This window comes from Boleophthalmus pectinirostris, unplaced genomic scaffold, assembly GCF_026225935.1.
Source record: "Boleophthalmus pectinirostris isolate CB_2022bp ecotype Guang Dong unplaced genomic scaffold, ASM2622593v1 HiC_scaffold_16, whole genome shotgun sequence".
Taxonomy (NCBI): Eukaryota; Metazoa; Chordata; class Actinopteri; order Gobiiformes; family Gobiidae; genus Boleophthalmus; species Boleophthalmus pectinirostris.
This window is the reverse complement of record NW_026571095.1, coordinates 23,689,818-23,715,696: the sequence shown is the minus strand read 5'-3', so window position 1 is coordinate 23,715,696 and position 25,879 is coordinate 23,689,818. Positions and strand designations below refer to the sequence as shown.

Genomic DNA, 25,879 nt, shown 5'->3' with positions numbered 1-25,879 from the left:
CTTTGTGTCTGTGTGGTGATAGACAACAGAAAGGCCTGACTAACAAACTTCTCGTCGTGTGGATGCACGTACGGCCTGTATCTCATTTGCTTTAATTGGGTTTTTCTGTGAGGAAATGGCAACACACTCTGTTAGCCTGATAAGTGCAGTGCTCCTGGTGATACGTGTGCAGCAGCAGACTGGCTCTATGGCAGACTGCGAGATGACTGGTTAATAATAGGCCTTGAGACAGCTCTGTGCTGAGGAGCACACCCTGCACTAGAGGCCTTTCTGAGCACGCTCAGACTGACAGCAGAGACTGTGGGGAGGAGGCTGTGTGCCCTTTTCACTGAGCAAAGAAAGAAGTGCACTGTACGGCGCTTTGTTATTCTACCTGCATATTTGCCAGCTCTGACACTCTGCACTGATGAAGATATTTCTAAAGGCTCCATCGGGCTGCTGGAATAGTGATGCGCTCGAGCTCATTTGGGCTGACGCAGTTTAGGTGCATGTGATAAAACCTGCTTATTAATCCTGCGCTTTTTTCCCTTTGCTTCTGTGGCTGCAGCAAACAGGAAAGGTGGGTACTGCCGCTGTCTCATTAGCTGTGACTTGATCTCCTCCATCTCCCAAGTCCCTTTCATCTGTGTTAGTGAATTAGACCTATTCATGAAAGCCAGGGGTTGTAGAGTCAGCCACCTCTCAGCTATAAAGCCAAAAGGAAAAAGAAAAAAGTGAACTAAGATTAAAGTAAGACATGTTTAAATTGGTGTCTGTAATATCACATAGGGACTGAGAGGCAGCAGACTGTGCAGCCCTTAATAGCAGGGGTCAGTGGCGCCCTGGGTCACTTGTGTTAGCATGTCCTGTCCAAGTCTCTCTCTTCATTTCCTCACTGTTTCATTATCCTGCCCGTGTCAGTGTGCCCGCTCTCAGACCTGCCCATCGGAATATGCCAACGCCTCACCTGCTGCAGCTCAAAGGGCCATTGTGAGAGAAAATGCCAGACCAGAGGAGGCGACGAAAGAGAAGCGCTCCCGATCTTTTAAAGTTGACATTTTCCACCAGGACCTGTTCTGCCACTTTGCGACTTTTTTCTCTCCGCCGCTTCGCTTTGCAGTGGCAGTAGTCTCTACAAAGGTTTCTGTTCCAGCCTCATTAAGTGCAATGTGTCCTGGGCACACAGATTTAACACTGAGACTTTGAATATCAACACACTTACACCCTCCCACATCTGACCAGGCAACAAATACAGTAACCATGTCATGAAAATGAGCAGTTAGGCCAATAACTTAGAGTTCCTCTAGTCTACCCTAATCATATTAATAATGCATTGATTTATACAGTACTTGTTAAAGCTACCATCTGTCATTTATTACATTTTGTTGTTACCGATAAATGGCAGATGTAGAACCTGTTCCCCCTTCTGACCTTTGTTCAGGCTCACCTGGTCTTCTGTCAGGCTAAACCGGGCACGCTATCAGACAGAAGTAACATAGATAACATATGAGAATACAACAGAGCTGAGTCAAATAAGCTCATTACAGATGGCAGCTTTAATACATGGACATACTCTCACTTGGCCCTCTGAACCCTCTGAACCAGTTTGAAACAGTGTGTACCGTGCCAAGTTTCTCTGGATACTATTCACGTACTCTGGCATGGCTGTGTCTGACCAAGGACACAAGGCTAGTTATTTCATATTTTTCATATCCTGTGCAGCCCTGTACCCCATTTAGAACCTCAGAAGAAGAGCTCTGTTGTGCTGCCATGTTTACCTTTAGCTCTGCGCTGGGTGTCATGTAGATAGTGATCTGATTGGGCCGGGGGAGACGTGTGGGGAGTGGGGGACACATCACAGATGCTCAGCCTGGTCCCAGTGAAGGTCCAGAGCGCTCCTCCTCTCTGAGCTGTGGGGAGAGATACATGTCATAGATTAGCTGTCACAGTGCTAGCATTAGCCCAGCCCCCTGCAGCGTCAGATAACAGGTGGCGCACAGACCAGGAGGCTGAATGGTGAGGTGGTCCAGGTTAAAGTATTCTCCACATGCTGACAGAAGGCCCTGCTCAGCCTCAGACCCGCGCTGGCACTTGCAAATGGAGTGCAACGAGATGTGAAATTTCCACAGGACGCCCCGATGCTTCTGATGCTTCCTTCGTCTTTGGGCCGTGTGCAGCGGGCGAGAGAGGCCGGTGCAGCTGCAGAGAGAGGAGAAAGAGAGGCAGGCGTATGTGTGAGCAGAGGACAGATGCTGCCTGTCTAACACACACTGGTCTGCTGGTTGTTCTCGGCTGACGGACAGCGCTCTGGTCCGCCGCCTCGGTACAGTGCTGCGCTCAGCTCTGGCAGTGCAGGTGCAGCTCGCCGCTCTAATTACCCAGTGTTGTGCCACCGGCTGATGAGCTAATTACAGCGTGTGCCTGTTTTCCTCTCGATCTGGAGCCAGTAAACACACCGCACACTCGCACGACCGCAGCACTAAATCACACATCACAATCTTCTCTGCACAGACAGTTTTATTCACATGCACATTCACACACATGCTCTCTGCTGCAGCTGTCTCTCCTCCAACTGAAAACAGCCCCACCTAGGCCACTCCAGGAAATGATGGCGTTTCTTCAAACACATTTAACTCCATTTGGCAAACTTAGCTGGGGTAAAGCCCTGGTACAGACAGGTCTCCTAAACTGCCAATTCTCAGAACTAGTTTAGAAAATTTTAACTCCACCATTAACCTCATTACTGCTGTGCTTTTTGGGGTTTTTTTGTCCATATAAAATCCATCTTGCCGATTCCTCTCATGTGCTCTGCTCAGTCGATTTCAGTGAAGGATGCTGGTTACATATGTAATGATCAAACATTTAGGTTTAGTCTCACTCTGTGTGTTTTCTCCTCCACAGGAAGCGAGCATCTCCTCTGCCCAAAGACGACCACTCTGGTGGGGTAAAGGACTCGCTGTTGGCCAACTCCTCCGACCCAGTGGAGATGAGACGCCTCAACTACCAGACGCCAGGTAAAGAGGGCACAGTCTAATGCAAGGAGCAACACGTTTCTAAGGAAATGCAATTGATTTGAGCTAAATTATTACAAAAATACTTACTGAACAAGCTAAGTCTTCTGGATGTGTAACAGATATATCAAATGGCAGTACCTGTTGCCTATGGGAACATGACATAATACAGTCACATTAACGTTACTGCATTTCTGGCCTTGACAGATTGTTTCTATATAACATGAGTTTATTCAAAGATGGAAATCCCCTTGAAATATATGGTTTAGTCATTCAAAAGCAAACCCTGTCCTATCTCTTCTAAACCCGCTTTACATGTTAATAACACCCCATAATGTCTTTTGTCTCAAGCTCACAGTGGCGGATATTGCATCTTAAATTTCTTCCCCACAAAAAAAAAAAAAAAAATCTCCAATCTACCTGCACCTTGTTTTATTCTCCTGATGTATTTCTTGATTATTTTTGCACCAGGTGTTGTCGGATAACACCGTCTCCCTCCTCTTGCATATTTTTGTAATTCATCCCTCGGCTTGCTGCTACAGTTCAATAAGAAGAAAATAAACAAACGCTATCAAACCCCCGGCTCGGACTCGGTATCACAGGTGGATTGCGATGCTGGCCACGTAGCCCGCTCGTATGTGTATGTGTGTGTAGCCGCTGTGGTACTGTTGGTGAGGGCTAGTGTCAGGCAGCCCTCCCTCTCCTCCTTTTCCTCCCCTCCCATCAGTTTCTTCCCCCCCCCTCTGCTGGTAATGAGTCCTGCTGCCTCTGATGTCAAGGTGAGCCGGGCTGGGGGAACAATACAGCGGGGATAAAATGTCAACGTTACGCACATACAAGCACATACTCACACGTGTGGCTGGCTTCTCACGGGTTATTAAAGAGCCCATTGGCTGTATACGCGCGCTCACAGCCTCTTTGAACCCCTGCAGAGGAATTAAGCAGCAGCACTAAAGCAGCCCTGTTCAGTTCCCAGCCTCCCACATCTCTTCCACATCTTCAGTCTTTTGTCTCGCCGTTCCCCCTGTAGGCTAATAGCGGCAACGCTCTTCTCTTCGGCCCACTCTTCCTGTTTTTTTTATTTTTTTTATGTCCCTTTGAAAGCTCCTCTTTTTGGGATGTTCGCATTAATTTGACAATATTACCAATTCCTGCCAGCCCAGATGATGGAGAAATTGAGACAGCGATGCAATGATGGAGAATATCATGAAAAATCCAGCAATCTGATAAAAAAAAAAAAAAAAAAGATTAGAGGAGCGCTATGTAACTTTTATGGTAAGGGGTCCACTACCTGCTTGACTTCAAAGAGATGTTATTGCTTTGCCTGTAATGTTCCAGAGTATGGCATTAAACATTTCTATGTGTCCTCATGGAGACATGCTGGTGACAGGTCTGACCTATGGAGAGGAGACCCCTGCTCACAAGAATGCATGGTTTTGAAGGTATTTTTGAGCAATAAAAGCACCTGTAAGTAAAATAAAATTAAAAGATAGTTCAGTTAAAATACTTATACTGTGGAACTTTGCAGAAAAATAGACATGGAGATGAGCAGGTGGCCGAGAAAAGTTACATAGTGTACCATAAAATAAAACTGAATAAATAATTACACTAAGTGGTCATCCCGTATGGTTGACAAAAAATAAATAAATAAATAAAACCTAGGCATGAGAAAACATGATAATACATAAGAAAGAAGTCAGAATCTGCCCATATGTCATCAGTAATTTGTGTTAACTACAAAATGTATCACCGTAATCTTAAATTACATGTGACTGAAGAGATTAAACTCATCAGCTACTCATAAAAATGCACATTTCCTACATGTAACAGTAATTTTTTTTTTTTTATTATACTGACACTTAGCGTCGTTATGATATTAATGTGTGAATTTGTGAAAACACCATAAGCTTCCTGTCAAATCCATGCATATTTAATTGCACATTTACATGCGATAGTAACATTTATGCATAATTATTGAACTAGAAAATTATTGAGCTTCTAGGTCAAGGTAGCTCTTATGTAAGAACCTATTTCAAAATTATAAGAATTTGCACCGTTGTCATAGAAATTGGTAATTAAATGGTAAAAAAAAATCCTCAAAATGTCACCTGTAACAAGCAGCTGAAACCCATTTAAATTTCCCTTTCTTCTTTTCTTCCACATTTACACATAATTTCGCTTTGATGCTAAACTTGAATATTGCGCAATCTATTTCTTTGTCCTTTGACTGTGATTGGCTCCCAGCGGGTGGACAGCCCTGCTTCTTTCCTGATTGTTTAAGTGCTTTGGTCGATCATATCTATAGTCGGCGAGTTTATTTAGCTCACCTCTATAGCAACAACCACCTCCAATATTACCCTTGCCCATACCTTCCTCTGTGCGTATTTACATTACAGATAGCGTCACAGGTTGGAGTACTGCAATTTAAAGTAAGTAGTCACCCGGGAGTACTTGAAAACCGGAGCTCGGATTGTCCCCCGTAAAAGTAAACACCGCCCGCTGTGCCTTCCCGGTGCGCTTAAGGTTATTTGCAGATGCTGTTTGGTCTAGGTCTGATCCAGAGCTATCTCCCTATTGATCTAAGTCTATTTTTCTTCATTCCTTTCCTTCACTCTTCTCTCTCTCTCCTCTCTCTCTCTCCTCCACAGGTCCCAGCTCCAACCGTTGCCCCAACACTCAAAGTTAGTCTGCTCTCTACTGCCCCCCGCTGTGTACCCCCACCCACACGTGCAGTCTCTTCCCTCCTATCACTCAATGTCATTTTATCTGTCACACATCACCATGTTTTGACTGGTTTCGCCCATTTTAGGATGTCTGTGTAGGGCTTTCTATAGTTGCCTCTTTGACAACTAAAGTGTAATATCAAATTCAGGTTATAAACATCTTTCTTGAATTTTTTTTATTTTTATTTTTATTATTGATATTTTGCAGCTGATAACTAGGGGCACTGCTCTGTCTGAAGCTCTGTTGCTCAAGTTAGACCTAAATCAGAGCTTTGTTTTGAATCTGACCACTGAATCTAACTTAGTTCTACAAAAGTTGAGCTGATTTTGTACTGTTCCCCTGAAATAACATTAATCACAAGCTAGTTAGTCACTCTCACCTTTTGTGTTGAAAATCAAACCTCAAAATGGGTCCATGCACGCTCGTATTGATTAGAGGCTCCTGAAACTGTTGGTAGTGTTTGATAATGTAGTGTTTGCACCATTGTCACCATGGAAAATTCTGAAAATTTCGCCATAGACATACATGAGGTATTCCCCCTCAGCATGATGTCACTGCAAAGTATCATTACATATAAGTGGTAGAAGGAAATTACATAGAATTCATCAAAAAGTGTTCAAATTGTGCTAGAAAGCATATTCATAATTGGTTAACATTTCTGCACGGAAGATGACATTTTTAAATGTCTAAACAAAAAAAAACAAAAAAAAACACAACTGCTCTGTGCCACCATCGATCACAAGAACAAAGCAACATATAGCCATTTTGCATAATTATAGTAGAACAACAGTTTTATATGTATACATAACAGCCAACATACCATTTATGCAAGTGTCTCTATTTGTCTCGCTGTATCAGAAATGAACTGAACTGAAACCCACTACACTAGTACAAGCGTCTCTCCCTATCTCCCTATACAAGACTTGTGGGCGAACGTAATTAGCCTGGTGAAAATGCATTATTTGAAAGCAACCTTGAAAGACTGTTGTATACTCCAATTGTGGTCAGGACATGGGCCGTCTAATGTCGAAAACACACAAGTCATTTACCACTAAGTATGTAGTTCACAGTGCGTTTTCTGGAAGTGCACTTTGAGTTCGCCATTTGAGACCCCACTAAAGACTTCACTGTCCATTTAACAAACAACATGTCCACAAACGCCCTGACCAAGCACGCTCCAACACTACTAGATGTTAATGCGTTCATAGGAAGCCCCCCTGCGTGTATTGAATTAGCGCAATCGGTGCAGTCTAATTCTGTGCAGTGACCATAGTAACACGCCATTAGCCATTAACATTACCGCAATAATGAGGCTGCAGCAGTGGCATGCCTAACCTTTTCACCTCACAGACCTCCAGAGCTAAAGTGCATATGACAGGTTTGACTACTCATTTTGCTAATATGATATTAACATATTTTAAAGGTCCCATACGTCACTACTTTCTAATCTGTGTTATGATGTTTTGTTATCATGAATATACTTGGAGTTGTTTTGTTTCATGACACACAAACCCTACCTATTTAGAGTACTTCAAATGGAAAACACTCTGTTGTACATTTTGAAGCAGGAAGTGCTTTACTAGAATCGTGTGGATCATTTCGGATATGGAATTGCCAATCTCTACTGAACTAAAAGAAAAAAAGTACCTGTTAACTTAAAAACTACTTTGTCATCACAAGGTGGAACAGAGTATTATGAGCTTTGGAAATGTAGACAGACTAATAATAAAGGATTACTCAAACATGTGTGAATGAACCAAAACACAACAGTTTTTAAGAAGATAACAGCATTTTAACATGCCTTATAGAGTCAATGTTGTGTAAAATAACACCTTTAATAGTAAAACTAGTTTAACCTTGACTTCCTGGTTGGACAAGTGTAGTCTAATTTACACAGTAGTTATGATTCGACAAATAAAATAAGTACAACATGCCTACAACTTAAATTGTTTGGGTATTTTGGATGCAATTTCATGCATTGACAAAATTTTTTTTAGAACTTGGCTCCACTTCATGTAATTTTAAATTTTTCTCAAATTTTCATCACAAACTGTCACTTGACTGATATAAAACTAGGATAAATATTCCCCACATGTACTATCCCAGTACATGAGAAAAACATGAAGACCTGACACTTGCTTTTTAAATACGCTTTTGTGATCTCACTGTGTGGTTTTACTCACAGCTAACTCTGCTCTGTGTGCCTGGGCTGCTCCATGCGTCAAATACAGTGGACTCTGAGCACACAAGTTTCCCAGCAATCCTTTTAAGAGCAGCTCTTTTTTGCCAAGTTCACAGGCACAGGGGGAATTTGTGTCGGTAGATTAGCAATAAATCATCCAATAACGCCACGATGAGAAATCTAGGGAGCCAGCATGGGGGTTGTTTGAAATTAATCCAAAGCCAAAGTGCTCCAGGCGGGGCCCCAATGACGGTCTATTGTAGAGAGAGAGATTTTCAAAGGATCTTTTTGGACGGTGACCAGTTGGTAGTGAGTGTTTTTCCCTGCGCGCTACAGGAAGTGACAGTGTGACGGATGCTGAGTGACTGTTGGGGTCTTGTAATGATCCCACCTTTGCCCATGTCGGGAGTGGAGTGTCCGAGATCTGTGCTTGCTCCGTGTCATTCAAGCATCACAGCCCCGGCTACACCTGTGTCCCCCACATTTCCACTGAGACGGACCATCACGGTTCAGTTCAGTACGGCACGGTTTGGTAATCCAACCTCTGATCTGGGTATCCGCTAGGGTAGAGTGTGGACAATGATTGACAGAAGCAGCCCTGATGGCGATGTGAACAGTGATTCATATGACGTAGTGATGTTTAAAACTGAGCTTAATCTTAACTATATCAAATATAGATGTAAATTTATAAATGCATTGTATATGATTTGGGAAAATAAAATATATTTTTTTTCCTCTTTCAGTCACATTTTTACATTCAAATGGTATGGGTAAAATGTGCAAAATTCAAAATGCAGTGTTTTGCCCAAGGACCTAATGGCAATATGCATTATTGTTGATTGAACCACCAGGTATTGTACTGTATAAGTGACATCAATCAAATGGAACTTAACTATTTCTGCATCAAGTCCACTTTATTAGGCTTCTTCAGACTGCAGCCAGAAATGACCCAAATCCGATTATATCATCCTTACGCAACCTGTATCCGATCTTATAATGACAGTCTGAACAATACAGATCAGATTTTTTCAAATGCAACCCAAGCCACTTGGATATATGCTCCTAAAACCGATACATATCTGATCTTTTGACATGCAACTTCAGTCTGAACGGTCAGGTCACATTCATTCCACCTACACGTCAGGCTCTGAGTCTAGTTAATGAAGGGAAAGCGAGGTGATTAGTATTTGGGGGGATTGCTGTATTCAAGCCAAATTAGAGGGATCTTGGAGGGAACTGGCACATTTTGAAATTATTGCCAAAGAAATGGCCGAGCGCGGCTACAGGCAGTCCTGGCTTCAGTGTCAACAAAAAATAAAGAGCCTTCGAGCCAAATACAAGAAGGCTAGAGACTCAAACAAACAAAGTGGCCGTGGACGTGTAATTTGTCCATTTTATTTATTTTGGGAGACAAGCCCAACGTTTAGGCTACTTCCGTAAACATTGAGTGCACTCGTACTGTGTGACGCCGTCATGTCCTTCAATGCGCATACGGGACACTTTTGAGGCATTTAAAGTTCACACTGGAGATCACATACAAGTCGCATTTAATTGGAAACGTGAAAGACCTTGCAAAAAAAAAAATCGTATTTCACACAAAACCTGAATTGAGCATTAAGCCCTGCAGTCTGAACGTATACATGTCACAGTCCTGTACTCTTTAATGGCTGAAAGGGTACTCGTGTACTCTTACAATGTATTGTATTGCCATATGTTTTGACCACTATAGGAATAATAATCAATAGTAAAACGGCTCTCAACTTTTTGTGGTTGTTTCGCGGGCTCCTGACCTCAAGTGAGAGCCATATTTGAGAGTCTGTAAACAATCAATAATGTATGGGTGCCGTGAAACAATAGGAACACCAGTATACTACATGTACCGCGCTGTGCTGAACTGAACTGAACCATGCCAGGTGGAAAGTGTGCTTGAGCATGATGACATCACCAGTACCTCAGTCCTGTGTCATACATTGTGCCAACCAAGTGTCCACAACCACTTCATGGTCTCATCAGCAGCCTCACTCTCTTTGTGCTCATCAGTATATCAGTATATTTCACTTCTAGTGCCTCAAAAAGCAAAGTCTAATGTCTCACGTAATTTTTTTTATCCTTTTTTCACAATTAGGAATGAGGGAGCACCCGCCCATAACAGTGGCAGACTTGGCCGACCACATCGAGAGACTGAAGGCGAATGACGGGCTCAAATTCTCCCAGGAGTATGAGGTGAGTTTGCAATCAAGTCAAAACTACACTTGCTTATATCTTGTAATGTAGTTGTAGTCATTTTGCACGTTAAAGGGCTTTTCTAGATTTTTTTTTTAACTATTTATTTAAGCAAAATTGACCCAGTACAGTTTTTTGGGGGATTTTTGGTCAATAATCAGGAAGCGTGTGTTGGCATGCTAGTTGTTGTTAGAGTTACTGCCACCGCAAAACTCCGCTCTGGTGTCTGAACATTATGGAGTGCGTTTATAAACTCATTGCGGTGAATATTCAGGATACTCTGGATATTTTTTGAACAATTTCTCCTATATTGTAAATTAAATCTGTCTCTTCTCAATGGGTTTTTGTCCAAATAAATTTTCCCATCAAATCTTTTATGTCCCCAACACATCTCTTTTCTGAAATCACTCTAGATGTCTTTCCCGCGATTTAAATTTGCGTTCATGTTTTCTAATGGCCTTCTTTCATTGACACTATTCAGTCTCTTTTGCAACTCCATTACCGATCCCACCAGGACGCCCACTTTTAAACCTACGGGACTCTTTTCTCCCCAAACTAGCAGGTGGCTACGAGTTGCTTAAGTAATCAGCTTGTGTCTTGATGCTTGCCTTGAATGTTATTTTGCTCCGGTTCCTTCCAATGCAACTCAGTGAGGGATTATGTCTTGTCACCGTTCTTCTCCTACTAAAGAAAACCGAATCCATTTGCATTTAAAGTGGCGAATTGTTGGTTTTTTTTTTCTTTTTATTTGAGGGACGAGCAAGGCCAGATGAGAAGAGGACAGGTTTTCTTGAATACAGAGAATGAAAAGAAGTTGTGCTAACGTTTGAGTGATTGTTGGATCAGACTTGCCTAATAAGCCCCATTCAACAAAGCGATAGATTTAGCAAGGACTCGCCTAAAAGGATGTTTACGCACACTTGTGAGGTCGCCCGTGCTACGAGAATGACAAAACATAGAAATTAAAGGAAAGAACATGGTCATTTGATTGCATTTCATTACCCTTGAAGGCCTTTACACATACCCGAGAACAAAAAGTACTCTTCTGTCTAACTGAGAACAAGTATATAGATGTTGGTAGTAGCTGAAGTGACAATAGGAGTAATAGTACAAGTTATATAAGTAGTAGTAGCATTAGATTTTCTGAATGAATGGTCTAATTTAACAAACCTGCTCTGAAACTTTTGCCCGTTATGTATTTCCAGCTTAACTTTATGGCCATTTCGAAAAGCAATTTGGAATATAATTAAAAGTTTTGCAGCACTATACCAGACCATTCATATAAATTAAATGCAAAATAAATGAAATTTAAAACAGGAAGAGGACGCTATTACAATTAACAATAAACATGCATTGCGAAGGTAATTTTCCCCACAGTGCCCTAGACCCTAGTTTTATGCTGCTGGCTATTTGTTATAAAACAACAAACGATTCATCTATTTTAGGCTTACAGTTCCGACTCTATTATTTTACTTAATGAAATGCTCTGCTTTAATAGACACACATGAAAGTAATTGTTAACCAGTGTTGTTCAGAAACTCAATCCACATTCTCCTGTTATTAGATCACATGTAGTACTTTTCTGTGTTCTAACAACATTATTTATAAGTATTGAACATATGCCATTGTATTTCTTACCAAATGTCCATATGAAACGATAGCTGTAAGCAAATATGCACGCCTATTGATATACTTTGAACTCGCTGTGTGGCAGGAGACCTTGTAAGTAAAGCTGTATATCTTACCAGCATATGGTATATGATTTTGATGCATTTCCGGCGATTTAGTGCAAATTAAATGCTATCTGGAGGCATAATTAGCCCCTTTCCAAACGTCTGCGCTCAATTAAGTGTTGTTTTTCGTGGGCTGCTCAGTGCCTCTCCTGCCTGTTGAGTTAGTGTAACATATCAAGCCAGAATGCAGCTTGTATGGCTTCAGGCACATGGGCCGTCCCTTTCTCCCCCAGAGCCAGAGAAGACCCCCTCCCCGTCCGCGCAGATGGCGGGCCGTCCCGGTGCCAGCTGGGACAGTGCGCAGCGGCTCACGGTGCTTTGTCACAGTCCCGTTCTCCGGCTGCTCCTGGTGTGCCTAACCCCAAAGTCTCCTCATTTGTGTAGTCGTCTCCACTTCCCCTCCAGCGGCGAGACGAGAGGCAAAATCTGTACTCAAATAATCATCATAACGTTGATTTATTGTGTTCATCTATGACCGTGTGAGATTCAGATTGTGAAAAAAAGCAACTTAGGAAAGACCTCTGCTAAGGCAATGCTCCTGTTGTGCAATCATTAATGGAAAGTTTGTTCTCACTAAAATCCAGAATCACTGTGAAAAAGACAAAATTTGAGATTATGATATCATTGGCTACTTAACTAGTACTACTCTTTATAATATTTTCTGCCTATGTAACTTATAGCCGTAAGTTCTTCTTCCTCTCTTTCATTATTTGAGATTTTATCCTCTGTAAAGGCTACACAGTTGGTGTTTAAGTTGCTCTAGGCTTTAGTAGTAGCAATTAGACAAATCAGCCACTTACTGACCACCATAGTTTGGCCAGATTAGATGTGTGTCTACCAATATTTTTATTTATTTATTTTTTCCAATTAAATTACAGAATCTGCCAGAGAATTTGAATCAACATTTTGAGTTCTGATTGAATATAATGAATGTGATTCTGCAACAGTTTCAAAGACTACAATATCATTTTCTGCAGTACTTACTGAAACACAAAACGCTGGTATACCATATAAGCACATATTTCTCCTCCCAATATTTATCACCACTCCTGCCTGCTCTCCCACAGCACCACACTGAGCACAAGGCATGCTGGGTAATGAGCAGTATTTGTCAATCAGACGCGGCGTAGCTTCCTCCCCTGACAGTCTTTTTATCGCGCAGCACACTCATCATAGGTCTATCATTACTCTCATTTGTAAGCCCATCCAGTGTGGAAACAGGCAGTGCATTGGACGCCCCACTCACCTCTTTTCGCCAGCGCTCCCAAACTTATTTACCGGTTGTCATCAGTCTCTCCCGTAAGATGCTGCGTTCTCGAAGCACTCAAATGGGCCTGGCATGTTTTGACTGCAAATGAAATGGCTTTCTTCATACTAGCCCGTGTGGACATAGAAATTGGCTATTAAATTCAAACCGTAACTTTCAGCACAACATATCGACATTTCTTGCACATCATTTCAGAAACGTCATGGTTATGAATTAATGCTTTTGAATCGAAACAGGAGCTCTGCAGTGTTTTTGTAAAGTAGAGAATGTTGTCTGAACAGTTTTAGTCGCATTGCCAGGGTAAAGGCTGAAACTGCAAGAGCAAAAACTGCCTTTGTTAATAGCCATTCTAATAGGTCTGCTTTTACCTGTGGTCAAACCAGTAGAGAATGATTTGGCAATTTGGATTTTAAGAGATTGAACCATATCTCGCTAGTGCAAGAATGTGTCCTTTATAAGAATGACTCACTCCTCTTTTGTGCCCCGTGGGAGATGGAGTTTGTAACAATAAGTACAGGAAATGACAAAACTTTTATTAGGTAATAAAACTTGTATTGATTTTGAAGATGGTGATTACCTAACAGTGTTTCATCAGGCCATTTTGTGTGTATGTGTTTTTTGTTTTTTTTACCTGTGTTTGGGCACAATCTGAAATTTGAAAGAAGCAAAACCAAATTATGTGTAGAGCTCAACTATTATGTTTTTTTTAAATAGCGAATGTTGATATTGATAGAACTCTCCAACCTTTTTCCTTTTTCTTTTCCTTTTTTCCCAGTGAACTACCTATATAAAACAAAAATGCCAGAGAGCCACTCATTCTAGTGGCTGGAAGAAACTGAGACAATTATAAGAAAGAGGGCAAGCCTTTGGGTACAGTTAGGTGCCCATAAAACATAAAACATTGTCCAAAGTTAGACTTGATACATTTAAATTTAAATAGGCATGTAACTAAACAAATATTTGTTATTCAGCACAATGGTATAATTCTGAAATCCCTTGGCGAGCTACTTGGAAGGGGGTGGAGAGCTACTGGTTGCTTCCAAGCTACAGGTTGGAGACCCCTGAACTGGAGCAAATGATTGCCAGTATTCTTAGGCCAATATATTGATTTTAAATGGCAACCAGTGTATGCACAAGCCATTCCATATCCACAAAACCATTAGAGAGCTGTATCTTCTTTACATTACAGTGAAGCTAAAGGTTTCTCATTTAGTCAGGAGCTCAGCTGAAACACTGTATTGGCCTATGTTGGAGTTTCAAGGCTGATAGTGGACATGCAAAAAAAGTGCAAATATTGGACTAATATGTCAGCCAAACGATCTATCTCTAATTATGTGCATTAACAACTTGGACAACTTGTAGATTTGGATAGTTAGATAATTAGAAAGTGCTGTGAATTTGACTGGTAGTAGGTTTTGTAAGAGTGTCTTCACACTAACGTCAAAATTGTGACTAGACCAGGACTAGGAAAGCACTCAACCAAATCTACATCTGGATTTAACTGAAACCCAGTTGTTATGAGTGGTCACATGTCCACACTGCTTAACGACAAATTATTCCCTCGTCAGTCCATTTGTCCCATTTGACACAACTGGGACAGAGCCTTCTAATTAAATGACTGCTTGAGCCAGGGTTAAGTAAGTGCAAGAATGTCCAAGGTCTGTCTCTGGATTTGTTGAAGGCGAAAAGGTCTTGGGGAATTAGTGGACAAGGTTTCTGGTGTGTGCAGGATCGATAATGAAATAACAAGAGACGTGGTGACACTATTGAGCTGAGGGGGGTGGGATAGCGTCACATATCTGCACCGATCAATACGTATGCAGTCTACTGTCGTCTGGAGCGCTGAGACAAATGCCGGAGCAGGGAGGGAGAAGGAGAGGGAGAAGGGACAGATACCAAAATATAACGGGAAGGGGGAAAAAAGTTGCGGTAAATTATCAGTTGCTTCGGAGAATGAGGTAATGCAATATGGGTGGTCATTTGGTTAGAAAAAGAAAGTAATATTCATGAAACATTATGGATGACAGTGGTTTGCAAACTGCAGGAAGTGCTGCTGGTGGCCATTGTGTGGTTGGAAGTTGAACTAGTCCTGATTACTTTAAGGTGGTTTAGTCATGGTTCAGTCCTGGTTTCGTCATAAGTCTTATTCTTGGTCAAGTCCTTATTTAGACTCAGTTAATATTGGTTTAGACCTAGTTTAGTTTTGGTTTGATCATGTGTTTGTCTTCATTTCATCCAGTACTACCTATAAGTCTTTGTTATTTCTTGGTTTACTCCCTAATTAGTCTTCAATTAGACCTGGTTTAGACCTGGTTGTACCAGTGTTTAGTCCTGGTTCAGTCCTAGTTTCGTCAAGTTTGGATTTGGATATACTTCAAAACTTTCTAGTCTGAATCATACGATATGTTTTGTTACTTCCTGAAAACAGTAGCTCTTTTTTGTTGTGTTTTTTTGACCTCTTGTAAGTCTGAATTCATTGTGAAAGTAGCCACATGCCGCCATATTTCCGCCTTTGTCAAATCCAAAAACGACTACTTTGAACACACGCCGTACTATGTGCTCGTATTCAGGCTGTTTGATAGCTCGCAGCTCACGCCAGGAACAGTCTGTCCCTTTAGGTTTTTGGTCCTGGCTTTTTTTCATCTTTGCCACTTCCAACCTAAATGTACGCCTGTGTTTTTCCCATTCAATACACCTTTTTATAGCACAGTTTTTGACTACTGGCCTTTGGTGTTGTGCTCTTTCTTTCATAGTCTATTGATCCGGGCCAGCAGTTTACCTGGGAGAACTCCAACATGGAAGTGAACAAGCCAAAGAACCGCTATGCAAACGTGATCGCTTATGACCACTCCAGAGTTGTGCTCACCTCAGTGGACGGTAAGTGCAGCAGCCACTCCAGCCCAAATATCCACATTTCAACATGTCTGACAGAAATATAGAATGTCTTAAACTGGACAGGAACTTTTCCAAGCCTCGGGTTTATCCAAGTAAAAGACAAAGCAAAAAGCAGCTTTAGTACAATAAGAAGAATAGATTCAGTAGCCGTACTGTGTGATATTAACTTCACCAATATCATTTAAAGGGCACATATTACACAGTTCTGTTATAATGTTGTTTCATCATCAAAAACGTACCCGGAGTTGTGTTTTGTTTTATTCACACCTCTATAACACACAAATCCTGCTATTGCTTCATGACATCACAAGGTGGAACGAAGCATTTTGAGCCTTGGAGATGCAGATTAATAATAAAGGGTTACTCAGTGAAACAAAACACGACTCCTGGTATGTTTTTAATGAGGTAAAAACGTCCTAACATGGCTTAAAGCTCACAAGAATCCATTTTGTGTAAGATAGGACCTTTAAGTCTTTTGGTCTTGCCACATTGCAGATATATTGTATAAGCAGCTCTTCATGTCAAAATAAGTCAGACTGTGTACTGTCTGCATCTATTTCTAAACCATTTTATTGTCCAATAATCAGGTGCACAGTTAGCATGCTAGTTATCTATAGCATTACAGTGATGGGAAACTCCTTTCTGTCACCTGAAAGATGTGAAAATTACCTATAATCTCACTCACAGTGACTAATTAGGATGCTTGTAATGTCTAAGTTAAATGATGAATAATAGCACCTTTATGTGAGTTAATAAGGTAGAAGTCCGTTTCATAAAAAAAATATATCTTTACTATTTAAAATAAGGGCAAAACATACATGAGGGCAAAACTAACCATATGGTAACTGGATTGCATAAATAAACATGACAATATTAACTATTTACACATGTCTGCTCTGTTGGCAGTGCAAATATGTAAATATTGGGAAAACGGCCACCCTATAGACTTGTAAATTAACAGATGCCAATTTTTTAGTCACTTGGCAAACTGACAAAGTCCTGTTGTCAGCATATGCATAGACTAAATGACGGCTAAACAGATTTAGATTGCTAAAAGGAATAAATACAGTATTGCATAATGTCCAAACCGGGCATGTTGGCATATTTGTTACTGATAATGTACTGAGGTAAAGTCAATGATGACATTAAATACTTAATTGTCTAAATCTGACACTGGATTGAATGGTCATACTTTTTTACATATTAGCTTTTTTTTTTTTTTTTTCAAAATAACATTAGCTCATTTACCATTTTTATGTGTGGCAGTAATACAGTGGGTTAATTCATTTAGAAACCAGAGGGTTGCTGGTTCATATTCCACATACTCTTCTTAAACATCCATATATTTAAGATACAACGACACAGAAAATCCAGAAAATGTCTCCTGTATAGAAAATACTGCTTCACTGACAATAATCCATCAAGCCCCTCCGCAAAATGAGAGGAAAAAATGCAAAAACAAATTATTCCAAATACAAGGACAGTATGCTAACTGCCTGACCTTACTATATGGAGGGATGTAGCTCGCATGCATTAAAAAATGAAGGCTCTATATATAGAAATCAACACTGACCAAGGACATGTGTGAAGCTGCATGAAAAGACATTCAAATATCCCTGATTGTAGTAGTGCTTGATTATTGGTTTAAAGAAGACATTGTGTCTGCTATGTAGTTATAATCTTTAACATCCTTGTATCATTATGCTATAATTTGATCTAAACTTAATAAAAGAAACAAGTCAGCTGGATTACACATTAGAAAACTGGGAGCTGGAGACTCTGTAAACGTCATCACAAAAAAAACAAAAAAACAACGTGCAGCCGTCAGCTCCTCTGATGGATAGCGTCACATCATGCAAGTGAGTGCCATTTTTCATTTCATTCTACGTTTATCACAAATTAAGAAAAGAAAATTGGAGAAAGAAGTAAGTACAGAGGTGACATCAGGGGTTGATCGAAGCAACAATGTTTTGAATACAGGAGTATAAAGATTACTCAGACATGCACAAATCATTCCAAATACAACTTCAAGAGAGCAAATGAGAAAAGAACAACTGCATCATGTTTAAAAGCTCTGAAAAGTCAATTTTGCACAACAGTTTCTCTTTAACCAAATACAATCTCTTATTCTTTTCTCTTGCAGCCGTTCCTGGTAGCGACTACATCAACGCGAACTACATAGACGGATATCGAAAGCAAAACGCGTACATCGCAACACAAGGTCCACTGCCGGAGACTCTGAGCGACTTTTGGAGGATGGTGTGGGAGCAGAGGTCCAATACTATAGTTATGATGACCAGACTGGAGGAGAAGTCGAGGGTATGTACCAAAAACACATTACCACAGCAACAACAACAAGCGATTTAATTAAGTTCATGCCTCAGCAGTTAATATTTAATGACATGTTGGTTTAGTGAGTACTTGGAAATGAAATTGCATGCATTATACACCATATTAATTAGAAACAGCACAGCAACACAATTAGTTTGAATTAGGTTGGGTTTACTAATGAGAAGTGAGTGAGATTGGAGTTTGTCTTGGCGTTTGAACATGACGCGAACTAGTGATTCTGAATGGGTGGGCTGGGTTCCAAAAATTGAGCTTTTTTTTTTTTTTTTTCCCTCTCTTTGATTGGATGAAATGGCAGATTGTTGGGAATTACTTTCTTATAGTTCTCATCCAAGCCTTTTAAAATTTGTAGGCAATATCACTCAAAAAGGTATTATTTACTGTATGGAGTTTCTCTTACGTTCATTGTTTATTTACTTTGGATAGTTGGACAAATTCGTCTTACCAAATATTGCTAAATATTATAAAGATGGACGGAACATGATGAATAAATGAGAAAGAATGTATGCAAAATTTGAAAAAAGACTGACATGTGTGAGCCATTTCTACACACTAAATTCTAGTACAATATTCCTACACCTTCCCCTCCTATCACAGAGCAGTCAGCCGGGAGACGTCACATGGGCTTGGGTAAAACATCGCGTTTTAAACAGAAATGGCCATCAAAGCTGACTTTCCAGACACTTTATGGAAGCTGAGTATTCAGGTTACTGACATGTGTGCTGTATGTTAATGTATGTTGACGTCTCGTAGCAGAAAACAAAGCCCAGGGCATAGAGGTCTAGTCCCGGTCTAAAGCAGGATTTGTCAGTCTGATCAAAGCCGCAAATACTTCAAAGAGTACTTTCTATGGACACTATCACTGCATGTGTCTTCAGCACTCACTAAAGTTTCAGCGTGTTTTCTGAATACTTTTGTGTATTCAGCTTACAGCAGCCATTTTATAGCTTTTTCCCCCCTCGAGTGCACTACTTTGGGCTTTTGCGGTGACTATTCATGTGGTTTGAACTGCAAACTAAATAACGTCAGACTTTAAATGATTTTTTAATGATGCGAAGACAATCATTCACAAATTCAGGACATGACAGTGTTCTCGCTTTGTCCGGAATGTTCCACAGATTTAGATTAAAGTTATCTGTGTCCATGGAGACTAGCAGATCTGTGGAAAGGCGATCCCGCTCATAGTGAAACTGCATTTTTGTCAAGGTATTTTTGAGCAACTCCCCGTAATTGAACAAATGCAAAAAGGCAGCAAACCGCAACAAACTGCTTCAAGAGTGAAAAATTACATAGTGGATCTTTAATAAGTGTATGCAAACTTATAATACCTGAAAATGTGTGGCCATTTACCAATCCTTAGTGTAAAATGAATGAATAAATAATCAGATTAGGTTCATTAGGTCTTCTAATATAATTACCCTTGTACGTAAGTGACTATGTAAGTCTGCTTTCAGATAAAAAGGTGATATCTTTATAAATAACCTTGCATTCTCACTCGAGTATAATGCTGCTATTCCAAGACCTCCTCACATTAGAAGCAACAAACACGCATAAATAAGACTAAAACGAGGCTGATCCAAATGAAACCTGTTTTAAGACTATCCTGATACAAAACATTAGTTGCTTACAAACCAAATATATGAAGCAAATTTATCTCCAATAACAAAAATAGCATATAGCACTCCCACTCAGAGTTCAGTGTTTGTTTCCATTTCAATTTTGCTCTGTGCTCCCAGTGAATTCAAATCTTTAAAAGTCACGGCTGCACAATAAACTCTGTGAAGACGGCGTTAAGAGGATCGTCACCCAACAACTCTGCGCTACTAAAAATACTCTCTAAATCATAAAATGAAAACCACAAATCCAAAGCAAGTCAAGATTCAAAATTGGCCTAGCTTTATTTAATTACCTTGCACTGATAAAACCTTCGGGGGAAGATAAATCCGTATACAGCCCCAGTCAGGAAGATACTTGGCCAATATTACGCTGTTTTATGATCTGTGATATAATGCTGTTTCCTCGTCACAAACATGCCTGGAGTTGTGTTTTGTTTCATTCACACATGTTTAACACACAAATCCTGCGTAATTAGGCTTTCTTCTCTCACACAAAAAAAAACAACACTTTGTTGTACCTTGTGATGTCATGTGGTAATACAGGAAGTGCTCCACTGTGTTTTTAAACTCCAAACACCTTCACTAGAATCATTTGGATCATTTCAGCTCTGAAATTTCCAATCTCTACTAAACAAAAGGTAAAAAGAGCTTGTTAACTTGAAAACTACCTCTTCATTGCATAACAAATTGGAACTTGAGTAGATGTAGACAGACTAATAATAAAGGATTACTCAAATGTGTGAATTAAACAAAACAACTATATGTTTTTGTTGAGGTAACAACATTCTAACATATCTTAACGCTCAGAAAGTCACAGACAAATCAAACTTGTTTTCAAAGCGCTTTGTTAAGAAATCGCTATCACAACTTCATAATTTTTAATCTAGAGAGACGTGAGAAAACGGGTAATGATTTAGACAAGACAAAGACTGATTTCAAAGCTCTCATGCAGGAAATAATTTGGGAACCAGAACTATCAATATGGAACAAAGCTCAGTGTTTTGCTCCACTGAGAATCACCAAAGTGGTTTGTACAAAGTCGACTAAAAAGAGAGGATAGCTTTTCGTTATTCTTGGAAAAATAAGCAGCTCGATCTGATAATACATTTCCTTACTGTCCTAGTGTTGTGCTATTGTGCTGCCAGATAGTCAAACTGATTTTCTTTTCTTCACCATCAAAACATTGTAAAATGATTCTCACATCAGTTATTTAAAGATTTTTTATTGCCATGTATTTGCTTTTTTACTTTTGCAAACAGTCTTTCATTGTTTAATCGATTGATCGGTCCATGGAATCTTAGTCAACCAACATTTGTATTAGTCGACTTATGGATTTAAGGATAAGGATTTATATGGGACAGTTATTGAGTTGAGTAGTTGAAGATTTGGTCTTTATATGTAAAATTAAAGAGCTGAATCTGTCTTTATATAAATACACTGTTTTGTAGTACTTTTTTTTGCATGAATAGTTGCTTTTTGCATGAACCCATGCAGTTGTAGTCTTGTGAGAACAGTTTTGATCAGATACGTAGTTTTGAGAATTTCTCCCATTTCCCCTTTTTAGTCAACCAATCACTCGGCAGGACATGTCTTTATTCAATCAGTAATTTCTTTAATGGTCTGTAGCCCTATTAGTCTGTATCTATATTAACATTATTTAGAAATTAAAATTCTATTGTTGTTAGACCCCCTATTAGCAGTGTCACTTACTTTTTCTGGGCTCATTCTAGATACAATTCATAATTCTAATCAATATATGTCTTCTAATCATATAATATATATATATATATATATATATATATATATATATATATATATATATACATACATACATACACATTTCAATGAAAACAGCTATTGGATGAACATAGAACTTGGTGTATGCCAGCACGTGCAATATTTTTAAACAGTGTATATCTAGTTTTGTCATCTTAATAAGTCCAAGCCTCACCAGATCTAAAATGTCACGCTAACATTTAAGAACTGTATTTTTCACATAATATTACTTTTGAGACAAACTGGACTCATGGTGGTTATGGTCGATGATCAGCCAGTTACTAATGGTTCCAGTGATGTGGGCTAAAGGTCAATGGTGAAACTAATGACCCGTACATTCAAGGTTTCCAAATGTCTGACCTTTCTCTAAAACACTGGCAATTATTTACAATATTATTTTCCATGACTTGGTCCTTCCAACTTGTACAGACAGTGTATTAAGGCTATGCAGTGCTTGCTTATGAATGTTCTGGATGATTTTGGACATCAATTTCATTAAAACAAAAGAGAAATAGTAATAACTGGCAATAGACTAGACCATTTCAAGACTATGGAATCTTTCTTTAGGCAACAGAATGTGATTTTCAACCTTAATTCTTTTTTCTTTTACATTACTATACAGTCTTTGTAATCTCACCGTATTCCAGGTAGGTTCCATAGTGGTCCATGGGCGTATACAAGTCTATGTACTCTTATACTTCTGATACAGCTCAAGATTATTCTAAAGCAATTCAGGAAAGGTTCATTTGTGTTCTATGAATGTGACTTGCTCAAATGAGTATCTAGTTTTGATATTAGTCTTAGTTTTAATCAATTAGTGTCAAATTTTCGATACTTTTGACAGTATTATTACTAGGAAAGTTGATTTATTTGACTAGTAGCTGAGCATGAGAAAAAATTATGGGCTAGTCTGGTCAAGCAGTGTTGAGAAACATTGGTCTACTATGCTCCCTCACTATATTCATACATCATAAACGCCATATATTTTGACTTCATATCATTCACAGACCCTTTCTTGACAACATTACATGGACATTACTCAAGCAGATGCCAGTTTCTATTCTTACAGCTGTTACAAACCACCTCCCCACCACACCACCTCCGCCGACCCCTTCGCCTGCCAAACACAAAATGACGAGATCCAATAGCAGCAGCAACAGCCATCACTAGTTTATCATTAGACCTCAGTAAAATAATAAATAAAAGTGAAAGGTCATGATTTGAAATGAGAGCAAAGGCGTTGGGGTTTGTGTGTGTGCTGTGTGTGTGTGTGTGTGTGTGTGCGTGCGTGCAGATTACAGAGGCTTGTGTCCTCTGTAAAGGCTGAGGTGACACCATAAGAGAGCAGGGTTCAAAGCAGAGGCACATCACAGCAGCACCGACCTCTAGGGACCTGCTGCACTGTGTCAAAGGGAACCCAAACATAAGGACAATGTCAGACTGAGATAGCAGAGAAGGAGAGAATTAAAGGTGCGCTGTGTAACTTATGTTAAAAATGTTATTGCTCCGTCTGGAATGATCCACAGTATGACATTTATTCAGTTACAGGTGGTTTTATAGCTCAAAAATACTTGACAGGCATTCTGACTGTGAGCGGGATTGCCTCTCCACAGATCTGACCTGTAACTTTGCCTGATGATGTCGCATGTTTGTCTCCATGGACATAAGTTTAATGCCTTACGGTGGAACTTTTCAGGCCAAGCAGCAATAATTTACAGTGACTAGGTCAGGAATCGGAATACACTAGACAGTTTGCAAGAACCCCGGAAGTTGTAGACCGCGCAATGGCCAATGAAGCCATGACGTCAAACTCAAGCGCCTGTCTGGGTCCCTTTTGTGGTACAGCACAACAGTAAATGAAGTGGTCGAGAAGGATGCAGACGAAGCCATACATTCTGTGTTGCCAACGATTCCCGAGAGGATTTAAAGCTGGAACAAAGAGAATGTTTGGTGAATTTTATCAAGTGGAAAAACATAATTGCCCTTCTTCCTACGGGACACATTCCATACGTCACAACCAAATAACAGTGATTGGTTAAATAAAAAAAGTACTTGCTTTCCATTGAGCGAACAAATCCTAATGCTGTGAGGTTAGATGGTTTCCATGAAGTGAAAATGGCTGATGAATCAGTCTAGGTAGCAGGCCCTCCACCAGAAACGTTACACATAGTGCCTTTTAAAAAGAGAATAGTATAAAACTAAACTAAGCTAATTATAACATCTTTGTCAAGGAAAGACATTTAAATACTGTTTTAATGCACTCTTAAAATAGTAGTACGTCATACATATTTGTTATTTTTAATTTTTAAACCCCAATTTAGAATGTATAGAACGTAATGCAAGACTAATCTATTATACCATCCATTATAATGATGACAGTATTTTTGATAATTGTGACTGAATTAGTGTTGTCAGGATTTTATCCTCAATTTTGATACAAAGGAATAGACTCCTGTTTAGACAGTACAATGTAATTTTCAACATTAATCATAGTACTTTCTTTTATATTGCCGTGTGGCGTTATATCTGTAATCCCTCAGTCTTTTGGGTAGGTTCCGTAGCTGGCCATGGGCGTAAAATTAGTCTATGTGGTCTTATACTTAGTGTCGATTAGTATCTGATATTCAATATTTCTGACAGCCCTAGATTGAAATAGATTATTTTTAACAAATCTTGTACTTAAAATAACACAGGGGATCAAGAAGGAGCATCCAGAATAATTATATAATCAGTACACATTCAAAGGCAGTTTGTTTTCTATAGCGAATCTGCTGGTTTGTGCACTTGTAAGCCTCGCCCTTTTATGCTTGAAGTGCTGTAATAATAGTTGTAGACAGATGCTTTATGTAAACATAAAATACTCACCTTATAATAACCTCTTATGTGCATGTCACTTGGCCTCGCATGTACCAGCAGACTTCCAACTCTTATTCATTACGTTAGTGACTGCTAAATCCATATGTTTATTCTGCCAGCGTGCTCCATCAGTCACACAGTATGTCTGGCTCTTTGTACCAGTGCATCTGAATAGGACCTGTCAGGACTCAGGTGAAATGCGACGCCGTGAAATTTAGCGCTTTGTGTTCTGTCGATTTGGGTCGAGCTGACGGAGGCTGCCAAAGGTGTGGCTCGCAAATGTCAACTCTGCACCGCTCCATCAATACGATTAGCCTACCTGTGCCACATCTCGGGCTATATTATGTGTCCAAATCAATAGGAGCCAGAGACGCTTGTAGCAACAATAACACAGGGACAGGGGCTGTATTTTCAGTTTGTGGCGATGGCAGGAGAAAATGAAACAACGGGAGAGGAGGAGTGTCTGGGTTAAATTGCGTTTTTGGGCCGCGTTTACTAAACTAATGTGCTATAAAAACTGTTATTGATAAAAATGCCCAAGCTTTTTTTTTTTTTTACCACCTGTGTTAATACAAATCTGTCACATTTTAGGCATTAGAAAGTACATATACTCTGATTGTGAATACAGCTGAACTATATATACAACAATTTCTTCACTGACTATATTTATACATAGCAGTGACTTCAAGCTGGGGGTGTTGTGCATGTATGTCGATGGCAGAATGCTCAGCAGATACCATTATTGTTGGGTATCATTAAGAAGTTGCCAGTATGATACATACCTCGATACATAGGCCACAATATGATACAGTGCACTTTCAGTTTGATATATATTTCAAAACGATTTGATACGATTTAATAAAAGCTAAATCATGGCTGTGATACTAAAAGGCTTTGTTAAACCACGTCTTGTGCAAAGTTCATATGAGAATCGCCCATTTTATTCATCGACAGTGTGAAATGTCAAATGTGTTGCATAAATGAGCTTCTGTCCTCTAAACAAGCAACAAAACTAGTGCTGTAAGAAAATAATTTTGTGAAAAATACTCTTGGCGATATATCGATACAGCAGCCCACGATATCAATACTGTATCATCACATTAAACAATACGATATATTGATATTTTAATATTTTTGCACACCTGTAGTTACCATGATGACACAATGCACACATTAGCAAACACTGTCAAAAAGTTGGTCTTAAATCTTAATAAAAAAAAACATGCAAAATTGATTTAAACATTTTGAGGAGCCTGTCATCCACACAC

General features: G+C 39.7%; 1 protein-coding gene across 2 annotated transcripts in view; it reads left to right on the top strand.

The window, feature by feature from the left end:
- LOC110164091 (protein tyrosine phosphatase receptor type F) overlaps positions 1-25,879 on the top strand; it is a 288,692-nt gene that overhangs the window by 230,495 nt on the left and 32,318 nt on the right. For both annotated transcript variants that reach the window (XM_020929120.2, XM_020929118.2), the window contains 4 exons: positions 2,881-2,993; positions 10,022-10,119; positions 15,873-15,996; positions 18,158-18,333. In XM_020929120.2, the coding sequence (XP_020784779.1) occupies positions 2,881-2,993; positions 10,022-10,119; positions 15,873-15,996; positions 18,158-18,333 (511 nt within the window). The remainder of the gene's footprint in view (positions 1-2,880; positions 2,994-10,021; positions 10,120-15,872; positions 15,997-18,157; positions 18,334-25,879) is intronic.